Source organism: Phaethon aethereus (assembly GCF_964289735.1).
Source record: "Phaethon aethereus genome assembly, chromosome: Z".
Lineage (NCBI taxonomy): Eukaryota > Metazoa > Chordata > Aves > Phaethontiformes > Phaethontidae > Phaethon > Phaethon aethereus.
The window spans coordinates 61,259,029-61,278,871 of record NC_138577.1 but is presented as its reverse complement, the minus strand read 5'-3'; the positions used below and the strand labels follow the sequence as shown (position 1 = coordinate 61,278,871).

Below are 19,843 nucleotides of genomic sequence, written 5' to 3'. Positions count from 1 at the left end.
AGATTGTAATTATGTTTAAACTAAACACTGATGTTCCCCTTTATATACAGAAGCAACATGGTTTGCCTTCTACCATTTGTTGTTCTCTCACCTGCAGCCTATGACACAGCTATTCTTCACTATGTCACTAGATTCCACTAGCCTCTAAGCCTCACTGAGAATCAGTGCTGTGGTTTTGTTTCAATTTATCTTTAAATATGGGCAGAAAAAGTTGGGTACAAGAGGAAAGGAAGCAAAATAAAGACTTGCATTTATTGTAAGTACAATATATTTCCCATTTGTGTGTGGTAAATGGACAACTGTAGATGAAAATTACCTTGGGAGGCTCACCCATTACTTCAGACCTCATCTGAGTTGTTAATAGGGCAAGTAAGTAGGTTTCAGTATAGAAAATCAGCTGGTACAGGCTTAAAAAAAGTCTACACCAGATCACTTCCCTGCCCCATTGTTGCAGAAATAACCTCAAGGACAATTAAGGTATTCTGATGTTGTTCAAACATCAAGAGGGGACTGAAGAATCAGAAAAGATAATCCCTTCTTCACGGGAACTTTCAGGAAACATAGCTAGGCCCACCAATACTGCTATACCAAGTTTATGCCTTGATACTAGATATATACAGAATTAGCAATAAATTTACACTGTAATTTCAATGAACTGGATTTTGAACATTTTGTCTGCATTATACAGATTCCTGTGGAAACTGCAACATGTTTTTAAAAAAATTATATCTTCCAGGTCTTAAAGCTTGTTCTACTGATTTTTATGGCACTAGCTAAAAAATAAATGTAACGGCTGGATGCCATCTATGTTCACATGAATATTATCGCATGTTTCATAGCTGTTTCTGATGCCACTTCTTCATTTTAGAGTTACAGCAAATGTAGTATTTGACCTAGATTGTTTAAAAAGTACAAAAGTAAACAAGGCTACCCAAAGGCTTATCTCTGCTTCACTGTAGGTCTGAACACTGACACCGTGTGGACTACACCAGCCGCACCCTAAAGTCAGAGAGCAACACAAGTTGAAGATGGACCTCACAAAAAAAATGACTCAACAGTTTTAAACTGTAGTCTTATGCGCAAAAAGATGTTGCAGCACTGTGTTTTAGAAGATTATATTAATAACCTTAATATCTATAGTGTTCAAGTGCCATGCTAAATGGAACACTGTAAAATTTTATATTTGTTCACTAAAGTTTACATAAAACATGTTAATTCAGTTTAAAAAAAGTCTCAACACAAAAGGCAATAGTTTGGCTTTTTATTTGTAAAGGATAAAGCATCTCCTCAATTAAAATCAAGTTCTAACAATTCTGAGGAGTCCACAGAGGTTTTGTTAACTTACAATTTAATATCAGCAAAAAAACTGTTAACATTCCAGATTACTGTAGAAAAAGTGTATACCATACTTATGGCATACAAGATTTGTAACAAGCAAAAAGCACCCTGTTTTAAAAGTAATCTCCCTTCCAAATAGTTTTTCATTTTAGTGCACTCCCTCCATAGGCTTTACATTTAGAATCCTCTATATACAAAAAGGTACAACAAATTGGTACATTATTTATTGCAACAAATTAAAGATGCCATAATATACACAAATTAAATTAGTCCCCCCAACTTGCATACCCTCTTGCTTCTTATTCCTCCCATGAAGCAGTCTCCTTCTCTGGTTCTAAGATTAAGTTCTTTCACTGAAAGGCACGTACTTCTCTACAATAGAAGAAACAGATACATTAATCCAAAATGCCCTGTTTCAAGAGGAACTTTAGCCTGCACCTTTGAAGATCAAACATTATGAAAAAAACAGAGAGAAGTAACATTTTAGTATTAAATTTGCCTGTAAAAACTCAGTTACATTTAAACCTCCATTCACTTAAGCCTCCCAGAGAGACAGGTCACTTACAAAAACCCTGTTTTTTTACCATTTTGGATATATTTTTGAACTTCCAAGGCTCCTGAGTCCCTATTCAAACTTTGTTAAGTCTTGGTATCTATGAAAAACAGAATAAGTGGTTTTCCTTGTGCGTTGCATTGCAGCAAGGAGTTAGTGTGTAAAGTAGTTTAATAAGGATTGTAAACTGTAAGTGTGATATACCTTTGAAAAACAAAGATGTGATATTAGGATACTGTACTTCGGTTGACGCGTGGGTAAAGTTGCATGGTGAGAAACCAGAAATTAGAATTTCAAACTTTGACACGTAACAGAACAAAATCGCTAGAACATCCCATTCCGGTAAATTGCCCCAAAATCAAGAGGCAGAGACTAGCTACAGGGCTGATGGCGACAGTGGGAGTGCACTTAAACTGCATCTATGTTACAACAGAGGGCACTGTGGACTTTTTTTCATGTAGCTCTGAAACAAACAGCAACACTCAAAGTAACAACCATATCAGCACACCAATGTACTAACACTGCTATGCTGATTTTAAGAAAGAAGCCAGTTTCTTTGCCTAGCCTTGGAAAGAGTCAAACAGACTAACCAGCTAATCCAAAAAAAGCCATTAGAGATTTCTAACATATGCATACTGTGCTGTAGAATATTACCTTAAAAAAAGCTTGATTGTTTTAGTCAAGAAAAATGAAAGCAGAGTGGATATTGCTGCAGTCTATTAACGAGTCATAAAGAAGGAAGGAAAAAAAGTTAGCTATTTTCTATATAAAACAATACTTATATAATTTATTGTCCATAACAAATGTATACGAACCCACCAGAACATGTAGATTAGAATTTCCTGCAACCGTGTTTAGTTTTTTAGTACCTTCCATTATGAGTTATGAGGGTAAGAAACTTATGAACTGAATAAGCTGATCGTTGACTGTAGTTAACTGCAACAAACGACTAAAGTCAAAAACCATTAAAGGCCCCTCTTCCTTGTTCCCTAATTAGTTGCTCCAAGCCAGACAGTGTATTTATGCTGTCTTAAAAAAACCACAATCAACCATACCTCTGAACTACTACAAGTGTCAGGACAAAGTGTAATGGCATGTCCTGAGAATATCTGAGTATCATTATCATCAGTGACTCTTTGACTACTTATGCTTTTGTACTCCCTTTGGTCATTCTTGGTGAAGCAGTGGTATGAAGACTGATTATCAAGCTTCAATGCAGATGCAAAAGACTTAGTTGAAACAAGGGGAAAGAAACTAAGTGAAAAAAGTACAGCCCAAATTAAGGATTCTAATTAATAATTTATTTATTTATTAAAATACTCTACATTAGTTTTCAGACTTCCCTCCCAGCAATGCTGTTTCTTTGCAAAGTTTGGACGTAATTTTCTCAAGCTGCTTTACAGAGATTTGTGGAGTGCATTCATATTGTTCGGTACTGTTATCCTCCTACACATAAACACTGTTTCAAGTCAAGAAGTAACTTTTAAAATTTTGAGAGCTTCTCCCCATAACGGAGAACACAGCAAGATCTCAATATACATAAATGGAGTATATTCATAGTATTGACTAAACATAATTGAAGTACTTGTTTTCTCAAGCTCCCAATATCAAAATATTGACTTTGATAATTTAAACACTTACTTTCTAAGCTATCTTGAAACAGCAGCAACATCTTCTTCCTTTATTATTTATAGTTATTCTCTTCTGAAGGTATTACTTCTGCTCTGTTTAGTCAGTTTTCCTCAGCAAGTTAGCAGAAACATGTTGAAATTAAGTTTGGTTAGACCACTCAGTTACTCCAATACAATTACTTTTCTTACAGTTTGACTGAGAGGTTGACATTATCATCTCTTCTGTGAGCAAACATCAAATTGAATGTCATTTTTCAGCCCCATACAGCAGAAATAAAGGTATGCCTATGCCACAAGTTACATGACTCTATGTATTTACTCCAGACTATGACATGTTCGGACATTACATGCCACTTCTCTCTCCACTTTTTCTGGTCTCTTTGGACTTGGATCAAAACATCAGATACTGCTTTTTCAGCTGAAGCTGATGCTTTTAAAAATCAAATACTACTTATCTAGCAGAAGTTCTTTCATCAACAAGATACCACAGTGTGTGAGGAACTGTATCTATTAAAATAAATATTTGATTTATCTTACAATAGCTACGCCATCAGCTAAATGAAACACTAGTAATGTATTCAAACTGTTTGTAACATATGTCATCCAAAGGACTATTTTTAAAATTATCTGGATCAGCAATCTACTTTCAAATACTTCCAAACTGCCTGGTATAGCTAAACTAAATGATGATTTTCTGCAGTAGTTCAATTTAAAGAGGGGCTGTGCATTTAGAAATTAGGACAGGGTGATTGTTGCGTGGGTTTTTTGGTGTGTTTTTTTCCCAACTACAACACTAATAATGTGAATTTCTTTGTAGCTATCACTGTTAAGGGCAAGTGCAGTTCAAAGCCTTCTGTCTACAGTTAAAAATAGTTTGTGTGAATGCAACTTAATTTCTTAATCATAAACCAAATTAATTTCAACTACAGAACCATAGAAAGTGTAGTGGCAAAACCAATTAATTTGGAACATAACTTGACAAAATCCGTACTGGGACCAGAGGTTGGGCAATACCATAAGACAATCCCTTCATTAAGTATGAGTTTCCAAAATAATTTTTGAAGGGCAATGAATAGAATATGCTCTACCTGATTGAATAACTATGACAGAAATATATAGGATCCTTGGTACAGCCCTATTTGGATTTCAGAAGTTCTCAGGATTGTCTCTTTCGATTGATAGGCACTCAACAAGCATATATACACCCCAGCATCACCCTAGCATGTTTATGTGGCAAAAATGGGAAGTAACATAAAAGTAAGGACCTCAGTCTAAACCATACTTCCTTTTCTTACTGTTTTCACTTTTGTTTTGTCCTTTATACATGCTGTCAGGGACAATAATGAAATACCCAAGAATGAAGTAACTGAAGTATGCAAACCAGACAAGAATGGTATCAATCTACTTTATATAGTTTGATGACTCCATAAGCCACTGGCTTCCAACTAGTTTCTTCTAAAATATGAGGGAGAGAAAAAGGAAAGAGTGACTTTGACTTGTGAAAAAAAATTAAGCTGAAAGATTCCTCTTAAGGAAACAAAGTTAAAAAAGACTGAACCTTTTGCTTCAAGTTGCAGAACTGCATCCAAAGCTGTTTCCTGATAAACAGCAGAACATCTGACTTACTGCTCCAATACTTCTAATTAATCTGAGACATCATGTATTACGTTTGTTGAATTGTTTTGCTTAAGACTTTAATTCAGTCTCACATTAAACAATGTTAAACCAATCACCAGCTGTGACTGGCATAATTAATCATTTTCTGTCTTCTGATACTTAACAGTAGTCCTCACTATCACAATCCTATCAAATCTTTTACTGTCTTTGCATGTGCAGTGTGATGGCATTACTCAATAAGGAAAACTATTTTTAAGTTTGAATTGCATAAGTTTAAGTTTGAATTGATCATAAAGTTGAAGTGTTAGGACAATAAGGAAATACAAAAAAATTTTCCTGTATCTACATAGTTTCAGAATGACTTAAGAGTATGAACCTTTCTATGCAGCAGTACCAAATCTCAAACTTGGTGCAGGATCATCATCAACTATATGCTGACTACTTTAGCAATGAGAAAACAGAATGAAGCTGCTGGAAGCAGAACTCATAGGAGAGAATACACAGGAAAAACTGAGAAGCCTACAAAATAAAATAAAAAAAAAACAAAGAAAAAAGAGAAAGGTAAAAGCTAGTTGATAACTTTAACATAAGCTTCAATAATGACACTGTACTTGTAAACAAAATTATCCTACCTTCCTCTCCATTTCTCTGGAACTCACATGATGAAGGCAAATGGTGTTTATCTTATTCTTGCCCATTTAAAATTCAAGTGATCTTGACATCCCTTCTCCAACTACACGCATATGAAACACAGTAGTGAGCTTTCTCAGTGAAACTGCTTATCAGCCATACTCCTTCACTTCTATTGCTAGAAGTACATTCCGTGTCGATATACAAACCTTCGAGGATGATTAGCATCAAATAGTGTTGTATCATCATCATCATCATCTTGCTCTAATGGTGTCAGCTCCATGTTTTCTATATTTGTATCCAAAACTCCATATCTTCGGGTTTTTCTGTTTCCCTTTCTGAGCCTGAAATGCATTTTAAAACACTTGAGTTCTATAAACACTTCTGTACTTTCTATTCCAACAACATAAGAAAACTATTCCTTAAAATGCAGCTATATGGATACTTGTAATAATTTTTTTTTAAACCTTAGTATATATAAAGTGTACACACCTAGCTCTATGAAAGTCAGAGGTCAGACAATTCTAAGCATCAAGAGTTCACATGGAGATTAAGGCCAATTAGAATGGCATCTGTAGTTTTGTACAGAATTACCGTAGTGAATACAAAAAGCCTGAACAAGTACTTGATAGGTCAATGGAAGAGCCAGGTAAAAATACATGTAAAAGCATACTTCTAGCAGATCCTAAAATAAGAGAAAATTCTTGCTACATATTCTCTACCTGCTTGAGAACAAGCAATTGTCTTTGACAGTGTCTCCCACAGCATTCTCCTACAGAAGGTATACTCTTCGCTGGGTAAAAAACTGGCTGGACAATTGAGCCCACAGAGAGCCCTAAATCCAGTTGGCAGACAGTCACAAGCGGTGTTCCCCAGGGCTCAGTTTTGGGACTGGTCTTGTTTAATACTTATATCAATGATCTGGATGAGGGGATTGAGTGCTCCCTCAGTAAGTCTGCAGATGACACGAAACTGGGTAGGAGCGTTCATCTGCTCAAGGGTAGGAAGGCTCTGCAGAGGGATCTGGACAGGCTGGATTGATGGGCTGACGCCAGCTGTATGACGTTTAACAAGGCCAAGTGACAGGTTCTGCACTTCGGCCCCAAGAACCCCATGCAATGCTACAGGCTTGGAGAAGAGTGGCTGGAAAGCTGCCTCGCAGAAAAGGACCTGGGGGTGCTAGCTGACAGCCTGCTGAACATGAACCGGCAGTGTGCCCAGGTGGTCAAGGCGGCCAACAGCATCCTGGCCTGTATCAGAAAGAGTGTGGCCAGCAGGAGTAAGGAAGTGATCTTGCCCCTGTACTTGGCACTGGTGAGGCCGCACCTTGAATACTGTGTTCTGTTTTGGGCCCATCACAACAAGAAGCACACTCAGTTGCTGGAGCATGTCCAAAGAATGGCAACAAAGCTGATGAAGCATCTGGAGAACAAGTCTTATGAGGAGTGGCTGAGGGAAGTGGGGTTGTTCAGTCTGGAGAAGAGGAGGCTGAGGGGTGACCTTATCGCTCTCCACAGCTGCCTGAAAGGAGGCTGTAGTGAGGTGGATTGTGGTCTCTTCTCCCAACTAACTAGTGATAGGATGAGAGGAAATGGCCTCAGACTGCACCAGGGGAGATTTATATTGGATATTAGGGAAAATTTCTTTATGAAAGAGTGATCAAGCATTGGAACAGGCTGCCTAGGGAAGTGAAGGAGTCACCATCACTGGAGGTGTTCAAAAAACATGTAGACATGGCACTTAAGGACATGGGTTAGCAGGCATGGTGGTGTTGCAGTGATGGCTAGACTCAATCTTAGAGGTCCCTTCTAACCTTAGTGATTCTATGATTCTGTTTTGTGTGTCTATAGAACAGCATATCAAATCAGAGAGAAACTCAACACAGCTGCAGCAAAGATATTAACACAAGTCATGGGGGACATTGAAACTTTTTATTATAATTTTCTGAACTCTTTTATAGCTACCCAGTTAAAAACATTGTGTATAACTACACTTTGGAATAAAACAGTCAATGTCTTGTATGCTTCACAAGTGCGGAAGGAAGAGGCAGTGATTCACATTTCAGGAATAAGGCACAGTGCTTATCACAGATGAACACACTGTTTGCATCTGCTTTTCTCACCTTCCATAGCTTCTCTGTGTGGGCTTGGGTCCCCCATAAGCCCCGCCACCCCCAACAAACCGTTACGTCTTGCTTTGCAGAGCTATTCCTATACACATTGAATACGCATTGAATATGACTTGCTCAAGTCTTTGAAGATCACTAGCCACTCAGCAAACACTATGCAAAGGCATCTGTGTACACAATGCTGACAGAGTCACTTTCAGCTACTGTATACTAGCAAACAACAGCTACATGAAAGCTATTAGACTTAAAAAATGAATCTGCTTTCTAGACACTTAGTGCTAAACTCAAAGGTGATAGTAGCCCTTCCTTTTAGAAACTCCAGAACTTACAAACCCAAGCTAGGTGCCTAATAAAGGTGTTTGCAACATCCAGGAACTTCAATACTGCATATTTCAGAGTGAATAATCAGAAAGACTATTTATATATAACATTATGCTACAATAGTATGTACTGCTACTATCATACTAAGTATAATATATTATACTATTATTATACTGTGCATAATCACCTCTCTGCCCCAAGCTCAGGCACCACTTCAACCACCTTCTAAGAGATATCAAATGTGGTATTGAGACTCTCAGCTTCAGATTCTGTACTGAACTCTGGGTTGTTTTTTTAACATGCTTCTTGGAAAAGCATTCACCTTTTCATACTAGGGCAACTTTGAAAGAACACGCAGCAGCATCCAGTCTTGGTTTAGACTATACTCCAATGAATTAGACCTCCTTTAGGAACTGAAAAGCAAACGTAACCTTGTTAGGATGGGAAGTGTATAAAATACATACCTTTGAAGTGCTCCAACTTCTGATATTATAAGAAGAAATAACCAGCATGATCATTTCCTCCACCCTCAACTAGTATTTGAAACAGCAGCACCTATTGTGTCAGGCATTTAATTGTTTTAGCACAACTTAAAGTACCTAAAGACACAAATTTCACCTCTTCGTTCAAGACAAATTTCCTTCCATTTTCCTCCTTCACTTAATCTGGCCTTTCGTCCTCAACATAGAAAGAAGTTGTATACTTCAACACACCAAGCAGAAGAAAATTCCAGAATGTTCAGATGAAAGTGTGAAAAATATGGTTGTTTCATACATATTGCGTCTTCTGTTTTGTTTTTACTAAAATAGAAGCTAAGCAATTGGCATTAGGACCAACACTCATGGATATTCTCACAGACTAGAAATTATTTTGAACATAAATAAAATAAGAAATGAAGGAGAGACAGTTCATGCTATTTGTATAGTCAATATTTCTGTCAATCTCACTATACACCTTACTATTAGTAAACTCTACAATAAACCAACATCCTAAACTCGTCACCCTTCAGCTTCACAATATTTTAGAGGATTCTGAGAAGTATGTGCCTCCTCAAAAGTGAAACTCTGATTTTCTTTCTCAGTAGTTCCAAAGACAGACTACTTTCAAACAGGTGAACAAGTTATGGGAAACACAGCTCAGCAAAAATACCATGGAAGACTCTGGTAACAGTCTGTGTGACAGAACTAAGTTTTATCTGTCCCAGACTTGACCCAGTGCTGGAAAAGTTCTATCCTAAAGTTTTCTCATACCTTGTGCTAGAAAATATAGTAGAGAAAAGTTCCACCCTAAAGTTTTCTCATAGCTTGTGCTACAAAATATAGTAGAGTTAATTCACATTCTCTATTAATGCGTATTTTTAACTAAATTAATTTTTCCTGAACTATGAGCTATGCCCATTACAAGTAGTATTCTCATGAAGTTACTACTTCAACTTAACTGAGCCTTTCTTCTGTGAAAGGCATGCATGAGCTACAGGTTTCACACCTGTGAAAGACATCCAGTAATCACTCCTTCAAAAGGCTTATAAATAACTTCCTAGAAATTTGTTTTAAATTAAAATCATGATACACAATTCATACTGAAACATGTTTTAGATATGTTATTTATCATGCCAAATTATGTAGCACTTTTCTCTAAAAAGAAAAATTATTTCACCTCATTTGCTATGCCTGTTTTCTTATCACCTCAGAAAGACTGAAGATTTAAGGGCATGCACTTCTTCCTACATAAACATAGAAAAAGATCTTTGTCTGCAATAGGCTTTAAGTTAAAAAACAAAAACTCTCCACACAGATTAATATGACATATGAAAGGACATATGAATTGTAACTTTAGCTTTTCTATGCATCATGAAGGGCAATCACCCACATAAGTTATTTTAAGTATTAGAACTAAGAAGCAAAAAAGGCAATAAACTACACTGGTAGACTGAACAAGGCATCACTATGTCTCAGTTTTCTTATACCTAGCTCTGATGGATCTGCTGTATGATCTTGATGCTACATATTGGTATTCTTTGCAAATATTGTTATAAAAGGAGTGTGATATATACCAGAATAAAAATCAATAAAAGCCAAAAAATTCGATTGTAATTGGCAGAATTAGCTACTGCAGCAAAACAAGCCTGTGCAAGCAAGACCACCAGCCCAAGCAACTCTAGAATGAAGACTAAGGCTTCACTACTGTAAAAACTTTTTTCACCAAGATGAATGGACGAAACAAAAAAAAAAAAAAACCCAGTAACAGCATCAGCAGCAAAAAAAAAAAACATTCTTACTGTGAGAATAGTAAAACACGGGAACGTGTTGCCCCAAGAGGTTGTAGATTATTAGAGATTATTAGAGATATTCAAAACTCAACTGGACAAGAGCTGAGCAACCTGCTGTAAGTGACCCTGCTGTGAGCAAGAAACTGGACTACACAATCATCAGAGCTGCCTGCCAGCCTCTGCCACTTTGTGATTTTCCGTTTCAGTTGTCATAACTATCAACACCTCCAGAACTAAGCTTCTTAGTGTACCAGGAAAAGGAGAGGCGCAAGCAGCCCAAACTTTATAATCAGGGCATTCAAACAAGTCCTCATGTTACAGGAGTCACTTCCTAATTCAAAAGGAATCCATTGTACAGCATCACTAAAAAGCCTTAGGCCACAAGCTGTGATCTTTTGTCTAGATACTGATGAACTACACTGAACTCTTATGTAGTTACATGAGGGGAGGCCCTGAAACCAGTGTAAATTAGAAAGATAAGATAGCCACATCCATCAACAGAACTGTGTGTGTGTGTGTGTGTCTGTGTGTGGAGTTGAAAGGGGCACCCATCGGCTCACTGGAGTCACCTGCTGTGAAGTGACTCCAGTTAAAAGTCTCGGGTGGTGTGTGTGCAACTCTTTGATTGGTGTGTGAGTGCTCAGGCAGTGGCTTCTCCCTTAACAGTTTTGGTGACCCAGATGGGACCCTAGGCTATCACCTTTAGATCCTCTCACCTCCAAACATCCAACTGCTGGCAGCAAGTGAATTCACCTGGGACCATTGGAGTGGGAGGCTCTGAAAGGTGAGTATCAAAATTCTCTGAGCAAAGAGACTAGGGGCTTAGGTAGTGCATGGCCTCATCAGCGTAAACCGCACATAGATGAGGCTCTGATACTAAGAAAAAGAAAATAGGAAATGTACTTGGTGTAGAAAAAGGGATGCCCTTGGCTGAGGTCTTACAGAATTGTGAGAAAATATATGGCACAGCAGAACTATCTAAAAAGCATGCAGTTAAATTATGCCAAGATAACTGGCCATTTATTACAAGATTGGCAGGAGGGAGCTCTCTAGTATTACGGCCAGCCTGGGGAACATTAAATCCACATAAATTAATATAACTGAGACATCGACTGGAACATAGGTACCCATACCAAATGGATTACTGGTATGTATGGTATGCATGCTCTGCGGAGAGAAAACATCCGGCGGGGGGAACATAACTGAAAAAGGGGGTAATTGTAGCAGTAGCTACTGCACCAGCAAATCCTTTTCAGCCTTACTCCATCTCCCACTTCCACTCTCTTCTAATTCTCCTCCTGTTAACCATCTGGCCACCAGATTCTTTCCTATCACTATGACTCACATTCTTAATCCTGCTGCTATACAACCCGGGTGCCTGCGGAGACTTCACCAGTACTAACCTTTTACAGGGACCAGCCTTGGAAACCTAGTGACTTAATGTTGTGGGGAAGTAAGATCCCCCCTGCCTAAGGGAAGATGCAAAAAGTGTGCCTAACTGTTCTCGAATGTATGTATGGGGTTTAATCCAAATTGGAGTGACACAATATTATTAAAAGAACTTTTTCACTGTGATGAAAGAGAGGAAATAATGACTAAGGAAGCTGAAGTAGCATGACAGGCAAGGGGAGGTCAAATCCCATTGCCAGCAAATGACCCAAATTGGAATTACAATTACAATGTTGATGAAAATAGAGCGCCTTGTCAGACAGGACTGCAAAATCTGGTAGAAGCCACAAGGGCATGCACAGAGATGAGTGTAAACTGTATAAAGGTGCAGGGATGTAGGCAGAGGTCGGACAGCATCCCAGTGATTTCTAGGGAAGACTAAGGCAAGTGCTGTTGAAATATGGAGGAATGACTACACAAAACTAGAATGATGCACTTGTGATTAATGTCTTTGTGGGCCAGGTGGACCCAGATATACAGAAATATTTTAAAGGACCAGGTGGCAAGCAGAGAATCTGCAGAAAATTTTGAGTATATCTGTATTAGTATATGAGGTACATGAGGAAAGACAGGAAGCTGAGCAGGTTAAGGAGAAGAAAAAACCCAAAAAACAAAAGAGGTAAACTTGGCTGCAGCATTGGTGAGAAATTTGCAAGTGAGAGAAAAGAAGCCAAAGGGAGAAGAGACCAGGGATGGGAAATGGATGGAAACTAAGGAAGAGAGAAAGGACTGGGAAGGAATGATGGGAGAGAGTGCTATTATTGTGGGAATTTAGGACACATGCACTGGGAATGCCCTCTCCAGCCCCAGGAAATGGTAAAAGAAGGGAACTAGCAATGGGAGGAACTAACTCGGGATGATATACAATCACAATGACTGGAGAAAGAGGTCCTTATGAACCCTCAGGGAGAGCTTGAGGAATTGGAAATTTTTAATATGTGGGTAACCCAATTAGACCAAAAGGGACATATTACTGGCAGCTTTTTACATCTCAATAGATGAAAAAGTCAGTTGTTATTTGCGTTTACATGGAAAGGGCACAGGACCTGGACACATCTCCCTCAAGGGTTTGTGGGTTCCCCTCCAATATTTCTGTGGATATTAAGAAATTATTTAAAAGATGTAAAATTGCCAGGAGAATCAGCACTTGTACAATATGTAGATGACTTATTATTAGCAAGCAAAAGCGAAAGTACCTGTACAATAGACACTGTTGATTTATGTTTAACCTTAGCTAAAAAGGGACATCGTGCATCTCCATCCAAGCTTCAGCTGTGTCAGAAAGAGGTTAAATATTTAGTATTTATCCTAAAGGGATGCCAGAGGGATATAGGCCCTGAAAGGATAGAAACCATAATGAAACTACCATGTCCCATCACAAAAAAGCAGATACGAAGATTCCTGTGAATGGTAGGGTTCTGTTGACCATAGATCCCAGGATTAGGAGAACTGACCAAACCTTTACCGGAGGCTACAAAAGGTGAAGAGTTAGAGACAATTACATGGGGACCAGAAAGGGAACAGGCATTTAAAGCAATAAAGGGAGCATTACCATCTGCTACAGCCCTAGGACACCCAGATTGTACAAAACCCTTTAATTTGCATGTACATGAACATAAAGGGGTAGCCAGTGGAGTATTAACACAGAAACTGGGTCCACATCACAGGCCAGTCACCTATTACTCAACTGAGCTCAATCCAGTGGTGGCAGGGGCACCGGCTTTTTTCAAATCAGTAGTGGCAGCAGTGTCCATATTGGACAAGTCACTCATCTTAGGACATCCAGCGACAGTTTATGTCCCACATGAAGTAGAAATACTGCTGAAACTATATGCAACCCAAGCATTGTCACCACAATGAGCACACAGGTATGAACTAATTCTCCTAATGGCAGATAATGTTACTCTGAAGAGATGCAATACCCTGAACCCCGCGACATGGTTACCATTACCTGATGAAGGGGAGGAACACCATCAGTGGGAACAGGTGATGCTTACTTCCAGCAAACCATGAACAGATTTAACTGATATTCCTTTGCAGAATCCAGATTTAACTCTGTTTGTGGGTGGCTCATCCTCCTACTTACACAGATAATGACAGACTGAGTATGCTATGCTCAACCAAGGCCAAGTGATGGAAGCTGAACTGCTTCCGACAAGGTTGAGCGCACTGGTAGCCCTGATGCATGCAGCTCCTCTAGGAACAGGAAAACAAGTCAATATCTACGCAGACTCTCAGAATGACTTCGGGGTGTGCCATGCAATAGGAATGTTATGGAAAGAACAAGGTTTTCTCACATCATGAGGAAAAAGGGTATCTAATGGAGAAGAAATACGTGATTTGCTGGAATCAGTTCAACTACCTGAAGAAATTGCTGTGATACATTGCCCAGGCCACACTAAGGACAATACAGAAATTAGTAAAGGGAATGCCTTAGCTGATGCACCTGCAAAGGCTGCAGCCTGGCAAACTCTGAGAGAGTGTATGGTTGGAATCTCAATGGAAAATCACAACAAATGGCCAAATTCAACAAAGCCCAAAACGATGTGTGACTGCGGCAAGGTGGTTTCATGACAAAGCTCATGGAGGAACAGAGGTTGTGGCTAACCAGTTACAAAAGGCATGGACAGCACCACGAATTTATGCCACTGCAAAAAGAATTGCCAGCAGCTGCCCACCCCGCCAAAAGTTTAAGTGCCAAGCCAAGCTCTGAGTTAGGGGGACCATCATGAACCTACTTCCCTAGTGGATACAAACATTTACTAGTCATAGTAGATCAGTTGCCAGGTTGCGTAGAAGTCATGTCCCCATGAGAGAAGCAGACACAGGAGGTGTGGTGAAAGTGCTATTAAAGGAAATTATACCCAGATACGAAGTTCCCGAATCAATTACCTTATATATAAGAATGTAGAGGTTAATTGTTCATCTTGAAAGATTTTGTGAAATTTGTCTGACATTTGTCTGACATATTAAGCAGGAATCCTTGATTAAAAAAAAACAAAGGGAGGACTGTATAGGAGTCACTTCCTAGTTCAAACAGAATCCATTGTACAGCATCACTAAAAAGCCTTAGGCCACAAGCTGTGATCTTTCATCTAGATACTGATGAACTTACACTGAACTGTAACATAGTTACATGAGGGGAGGCCCTGAAACCAGTGTAAATTAGAAAGATAAGATAGCCACATCCATCAGCAGAAGTTGCCTCCTCAAGAAAAAAAAAAGGCCCACCTGGAGACAGTGAAAGGATCCAATGAGGTACAAGGAGACCCCAGACCCAAATACTACTATGGGAACAAAACATCTCACGAGGAGAGGGGAACTTAGATTCTAAGGGTATAATTGCCCAGAGATTCTTTTGTTTGGGGTCCCTCTCTGGAGGCACCCAGCTCAAGCTGTTCTACACCGCTGTACCACCTAATAAATTTGTCTGGCGTACGTCATGTCAGAGATTTTGCCTCAGGAAACCTAGGGTTGAGCCTGAGGGAAGAGGAAGCACACAAGGGTGTGTGTGTGAGAGGAGTCGAAAGGGGCACCCATTGGCTCACTGGAGTCGCCCACTGTGAAGGGACTCTGGTCCTAGCAGTTGAAGTCTCAGGTGGTGTATGTGTGACTCCTTGATTGGTGTGTGAATGCCTGGGCAGTGGCTTCTCCCTTAATATCCATGCAAAGCTAGAAATTAAATAAATATTTTTGGTTTTGACATGGAATATGGAATGACATGGAAATTGCATGACAAGCAGTATCACTTGAGAAGGTCGACAGCAGACTGCTACAGTTTAAATAACCATTCCCAACCAAAATTGATCTCCTATGGGGAAAGAAGTGTTAGCCACATTACCAAATGTATCAGCTTGCACAAGATTTTCTTGAAAATGTATTTTCAGGGCACCATCTTCAAAGTCAAATGGGTCTGAAAACAGAGAAGTCATACCTTTATCAGACTGTATAAAAATTGATAATGAAAAGATTACTACCTTCCTGAATCAGGCAAAGCTTTGGTAATGGTATCTAAACAGAGTACAGCTAGATTTTTTCCAGGTAAAGTCTTTACCAGAACTTGAAACACATTGTTTTTGGTTTTAAAACTACAGAACTTTTGTCTGAATAAATGAAGTTGTAAGCATATATATATATTGGGATAGGACAGGATAGGACAGGATAGGATGGGATATTTCAGTTGGAAGGGACCTACAACAACTATCTAGTCCAACTGCCTGACTACTTCAGGGCTGGCCAAAAGTTAAAGCATGTTATTAAGGTCGTTGTCCAAATGCCTCTTATACACTGACAGGCTTGGAGCATCGACCACCTCTCTAGGAAGCCTGTTCCAGGGTCTGACCATCCTCTCAGTAAAGAAAGGTTTCCTAATGCTAAGCCTGAACCTTCCCTGGCACAGCTCTGAACCACTCCCAGGTGTCCTGTCACTGGGCACAAGGGAGAAGAGACCAGCACCTCCCTCTCCCCTTCCTCAGGAAGCTGCAGAAAGCAATGACATCGACCCTCAGCCTCCTTTTCTCCAAACTAGACAAACCCAGAGTCCTTAACTGCTTCTTACAGGACATGTCTCCCAGCCCTTGCGCCAGCTAGATTGTCCTCCTCTGGATGCATTCAAGTGCTTTAACATTGTTTTAAATTGCGGGGACCAGAACTGCACACAACACTCAAGGTGAGGCCACACCCTTGCTAAATATACCGAGATAATCACCTCTTTTGACCTGCTGGCTGTGCTGTGTTTGATGCACCCCAGGATGCAGAGTTTTACCCCTCATGGCTGTCAGGGCATGCTGCTGACTCATACTGAGCTTACCATCAACCAGCACCCCCAGATCCCTTTCCGCAGGGCTGCTTTTCAGCTACTCCTCTCACAATTTTGAGTTGTGTCCAGAGTTACTCTGTCCCAGGTGCAGACTCTGGCATTTGTTCTTGCGAAATTTCATGCCACTGATGACTGCCTATGCTCCAACCTACCTAGATCCCTCTGCAAGGACTCTTGTCCCTTGAGAGAGCCAACTGCACCTCCCAGTTTAGTATCATCAGCAAACTTGCTAACGGTGCATTCAGCTCCTGCCTCCAGATCACTGATAAAAATTTGCAACAGAACTGGCCCTAGAACTGAGCCCTGAGGAGCACCGGCTGGTAGCTGGCTGCCAGCCAGATGTAGCCCCATTCACTACAGTCCTTTGAGCCTTGCTATTCAGTCAGCTCATCACCCAGTACACCATGAACCTGCTCATCCCACAGCTGGACAACTTGTCCAGAAGGATGCTGTGAAGGACAGTATCAAAAGCCTTACTAAAATCCAGAGAAAATATATCCACCACCTTCCCTTCATCTACTAGGCAGGTGACCTAGTTGAATGTCTGTAAAAAGCTCTTAAGCTTTTATGTCTGATGACAATACATATGGTTTCATCCTGAGAAAAATCTTTCAAAAGGCAACTGGGAAGTTTGAACCTAAACCTTAAATTACTTATACAACCATTGCCAAAAATATTTCAGCCACAAGTTCAAATTCAAAGGCATATGCTTCATCTATTCCAAATCAGAAGCAAGATGCAACAGAAAGATGCAGAAGAATTACAGAATAACAACATGAGGTTTAACCTTCCTGTTTTACAGTAGCACCTAGAAGACAGCACTCCTATTTCAAATGCAGAACAGCAACCTTCCTATTGCCAAAAATATTAAATAATTGCCACGTATCCAGAAAATAATGGCAGTAGATGAGAATTTCCTTCTCCAGCTTTTCCAAGGAGAGGCTTTTATTTATTTATTTGGCCTTTCCATAGTACTAATCAGAACTCCAAATCCAACAGGCTCCTGTTAGGAGGAACAGGAACAGTAAGAAGTACTCTTGTCCATTTTCACTTGCTTAAAAGAATATGCAGTTTCCTTTAAGATATGACATCATCAAGATATGCATTCTAATGAAAATAAGATTGAAGGCTGCTCAGGAGTGATCCTTGAGAGCTATGGAGCAACCAGGATATCTTTGTTTACTTGGACTTAATAAGTGCCCCACAAAGACCACCATCTTTCAACTACCTTTCTGGAATAAATGATGAAGGTACTGGACACACTAACTACCAGTATAACTAAATGTAGTAAAAAGTACATAGAAAAGTTGCCACATAATGAATATGCTCTATGCATAATCACACGTTTGGGCCTTGCCCAGAAGAGTTCACAGTTGAACTGTGTAAGCATGAGAGAGAGCAAGTAAAACTGCAAGAACAAACACTGTAATTAACTGTAAAAGCACATAGGGTTATGCAGTCAATAGTTTCCATGAGAAACATAAAGGCAGTTGACTGGTAGCGCAAGGTTTTTAAAGGCCCTTTCCTTAGGAAAGTGTGAAATAGAGAAGTGGACTCAAAGAGAAAGCACAAAAGAAAAACCTTTACTGACAAAGAAGAGAAAATGGACAAATTCGGTATCTCAGAGAGCCACAAGTTTGCAAACGAGACAAAAATAACGCACAGAAAGTACAAAATTAAATTCAGGTGGACTGATGGATGTCAGTTGTGACGAGTCCACTTGAGGAGAACAGGAGGGAGCCAGGAAGGGCCGGACACTGATGAGTGGTATCACTGCTCGTAAGCACCTTTCCGCCCGTACACGGCGGGGAAGCGGCACCACGAGTTTCCCAGGCGCCTCAGCCGGCGGCCCTCTCCCCAGGCAGTGGAGACAGCTCTGTCTCGCCGGCCTCTTAGCCGAGGGGACCCCGACAGACAACACAACCGGACGAGCCCGGCGCGGCGCGGGCAGCAGCAGGGCCAGTCCCGGCACCTGGGCGGCACCCTGCCTCCCCACGGTGGCCCGGAGGGGCAGAGACTCCTCCCCCGCGCGCCCGCTTGCTCCCCGCGACAGCGCTCAAACTAGTGCTGCTCACCGCACGGTCCGGATCACGAAGTAGACGATGAGGGCCGTGCTGGCCAGCACCAGCACGGACAGGGCACGCTGCGTCATGGGCTGGCCCTGCTCGGGCGGCGCCGACACTTCGGCCAGGCGGCTGCTGCTGCTTCGTGTGGCGCCCCCACCGGCCACCTCTGTGGCGTGCGGGGAGGCGGTGGCGACACTCCGGAAGGGAAGGGCTGCCGCCGCAGCCTCCCCACAACAGGCAGCCAGCAGCAGCCCCCCCAGAAACCAGGGCAGCGGCGGCGGCGGCAACATGTCACTCTCTCTGCTTGCTTAGCGCAAGTCCCGATCCCCACTGCCGCCCGGGCAGTGCCGGGCCCTACCGCGTTCTGCCCACCGGAAACGGAAGAGCTCGTGAGCGGGCGCCCTCCGCTGCCATGGAAGCACTGGCGGGCGACCCGCCCCGCTCCGCATGCGATTACGTCACGCAGGGCGGGACGCAGTCAGGGCGGGGCTCAGTGGAAGCTGGTGCGCGGGTAGGTCGAGAGGAGCGTGGGTTCTCCTCGCAGTCAGGGACCCAGCCGCAGCGGCACCGCGGTGTGCTGTCTTCTGCTTAAGCGGCCCGCTTTCCTCCCGCTGCCCCCAAGTCGCCCCCGCTGAGCGCCCGCCGGGAGCACTTAAGCTGCCGTGCGTGTGGCTGCGCCCGCCAGCTGCCGCGCGCCGCAGATACAGGGGCTGGGTGGGTGGGGAGAGCTCAGAGGCGTGGCTGCAGACGGCGGCACCCGCTGCTGCCTGCTCTGCCTTCTGCCTGTATGGCGATATTCTGGCTTTCAAGGCTTGGACGTAACTTTTGTAGGTCAAGCTAGCATGGAACGTTCGTTTTCTCAGTCATAATGGCCAGACGTTAATGGTGATGCGGTACCAGATTGTGGTCTGCTCGGCTTTTCCTATATTAAGCATTTATGCAAAATGGTTAAGGAAAGATAAGCAAAGGGACAGTGGAAAATATTAGGGCCGGAGAACTTGGACTACAGTTTTTGCTTCAGT

The 19,843-nt window shown here is 41.3% G+C and overlaps 1 protein-coding gene across 1 annotated transcript in view; it reads right to left on the bottom strand.

Annotated features, from left to right (window-relative positions):
* FAM174A (family with sequence similarity 174 member A) overlaps positions 1-19,111 on the bottom strand; it is a gene marked incomplete at both ends in the record, with an annotated part of 30,711 nt that extends 11,600 nt beyond the window's left edge. The window contains 4 exons of the mRNA XM_082013318.1: positions 1,627-1,710; positions 2,947-3,145; positions 5,979-6,113; positions 18,831-19,111. Of these exons, the coding sequence (XP_081869444.1) occupies positions 1,627-1,710; positions 2,947-3,145; positions 5,979-6,113; positions 18,831-19,111 (699 nt within the window). The remainder of the gene's footprint in view (positions 1-1,626; positions 1,711-2,946; positions 3,146-5,978; positions 6,114-18,830) is intronic.
* Between the last annotated feature and the right edge of the window lie 732 nt (positions 19,112-19,843).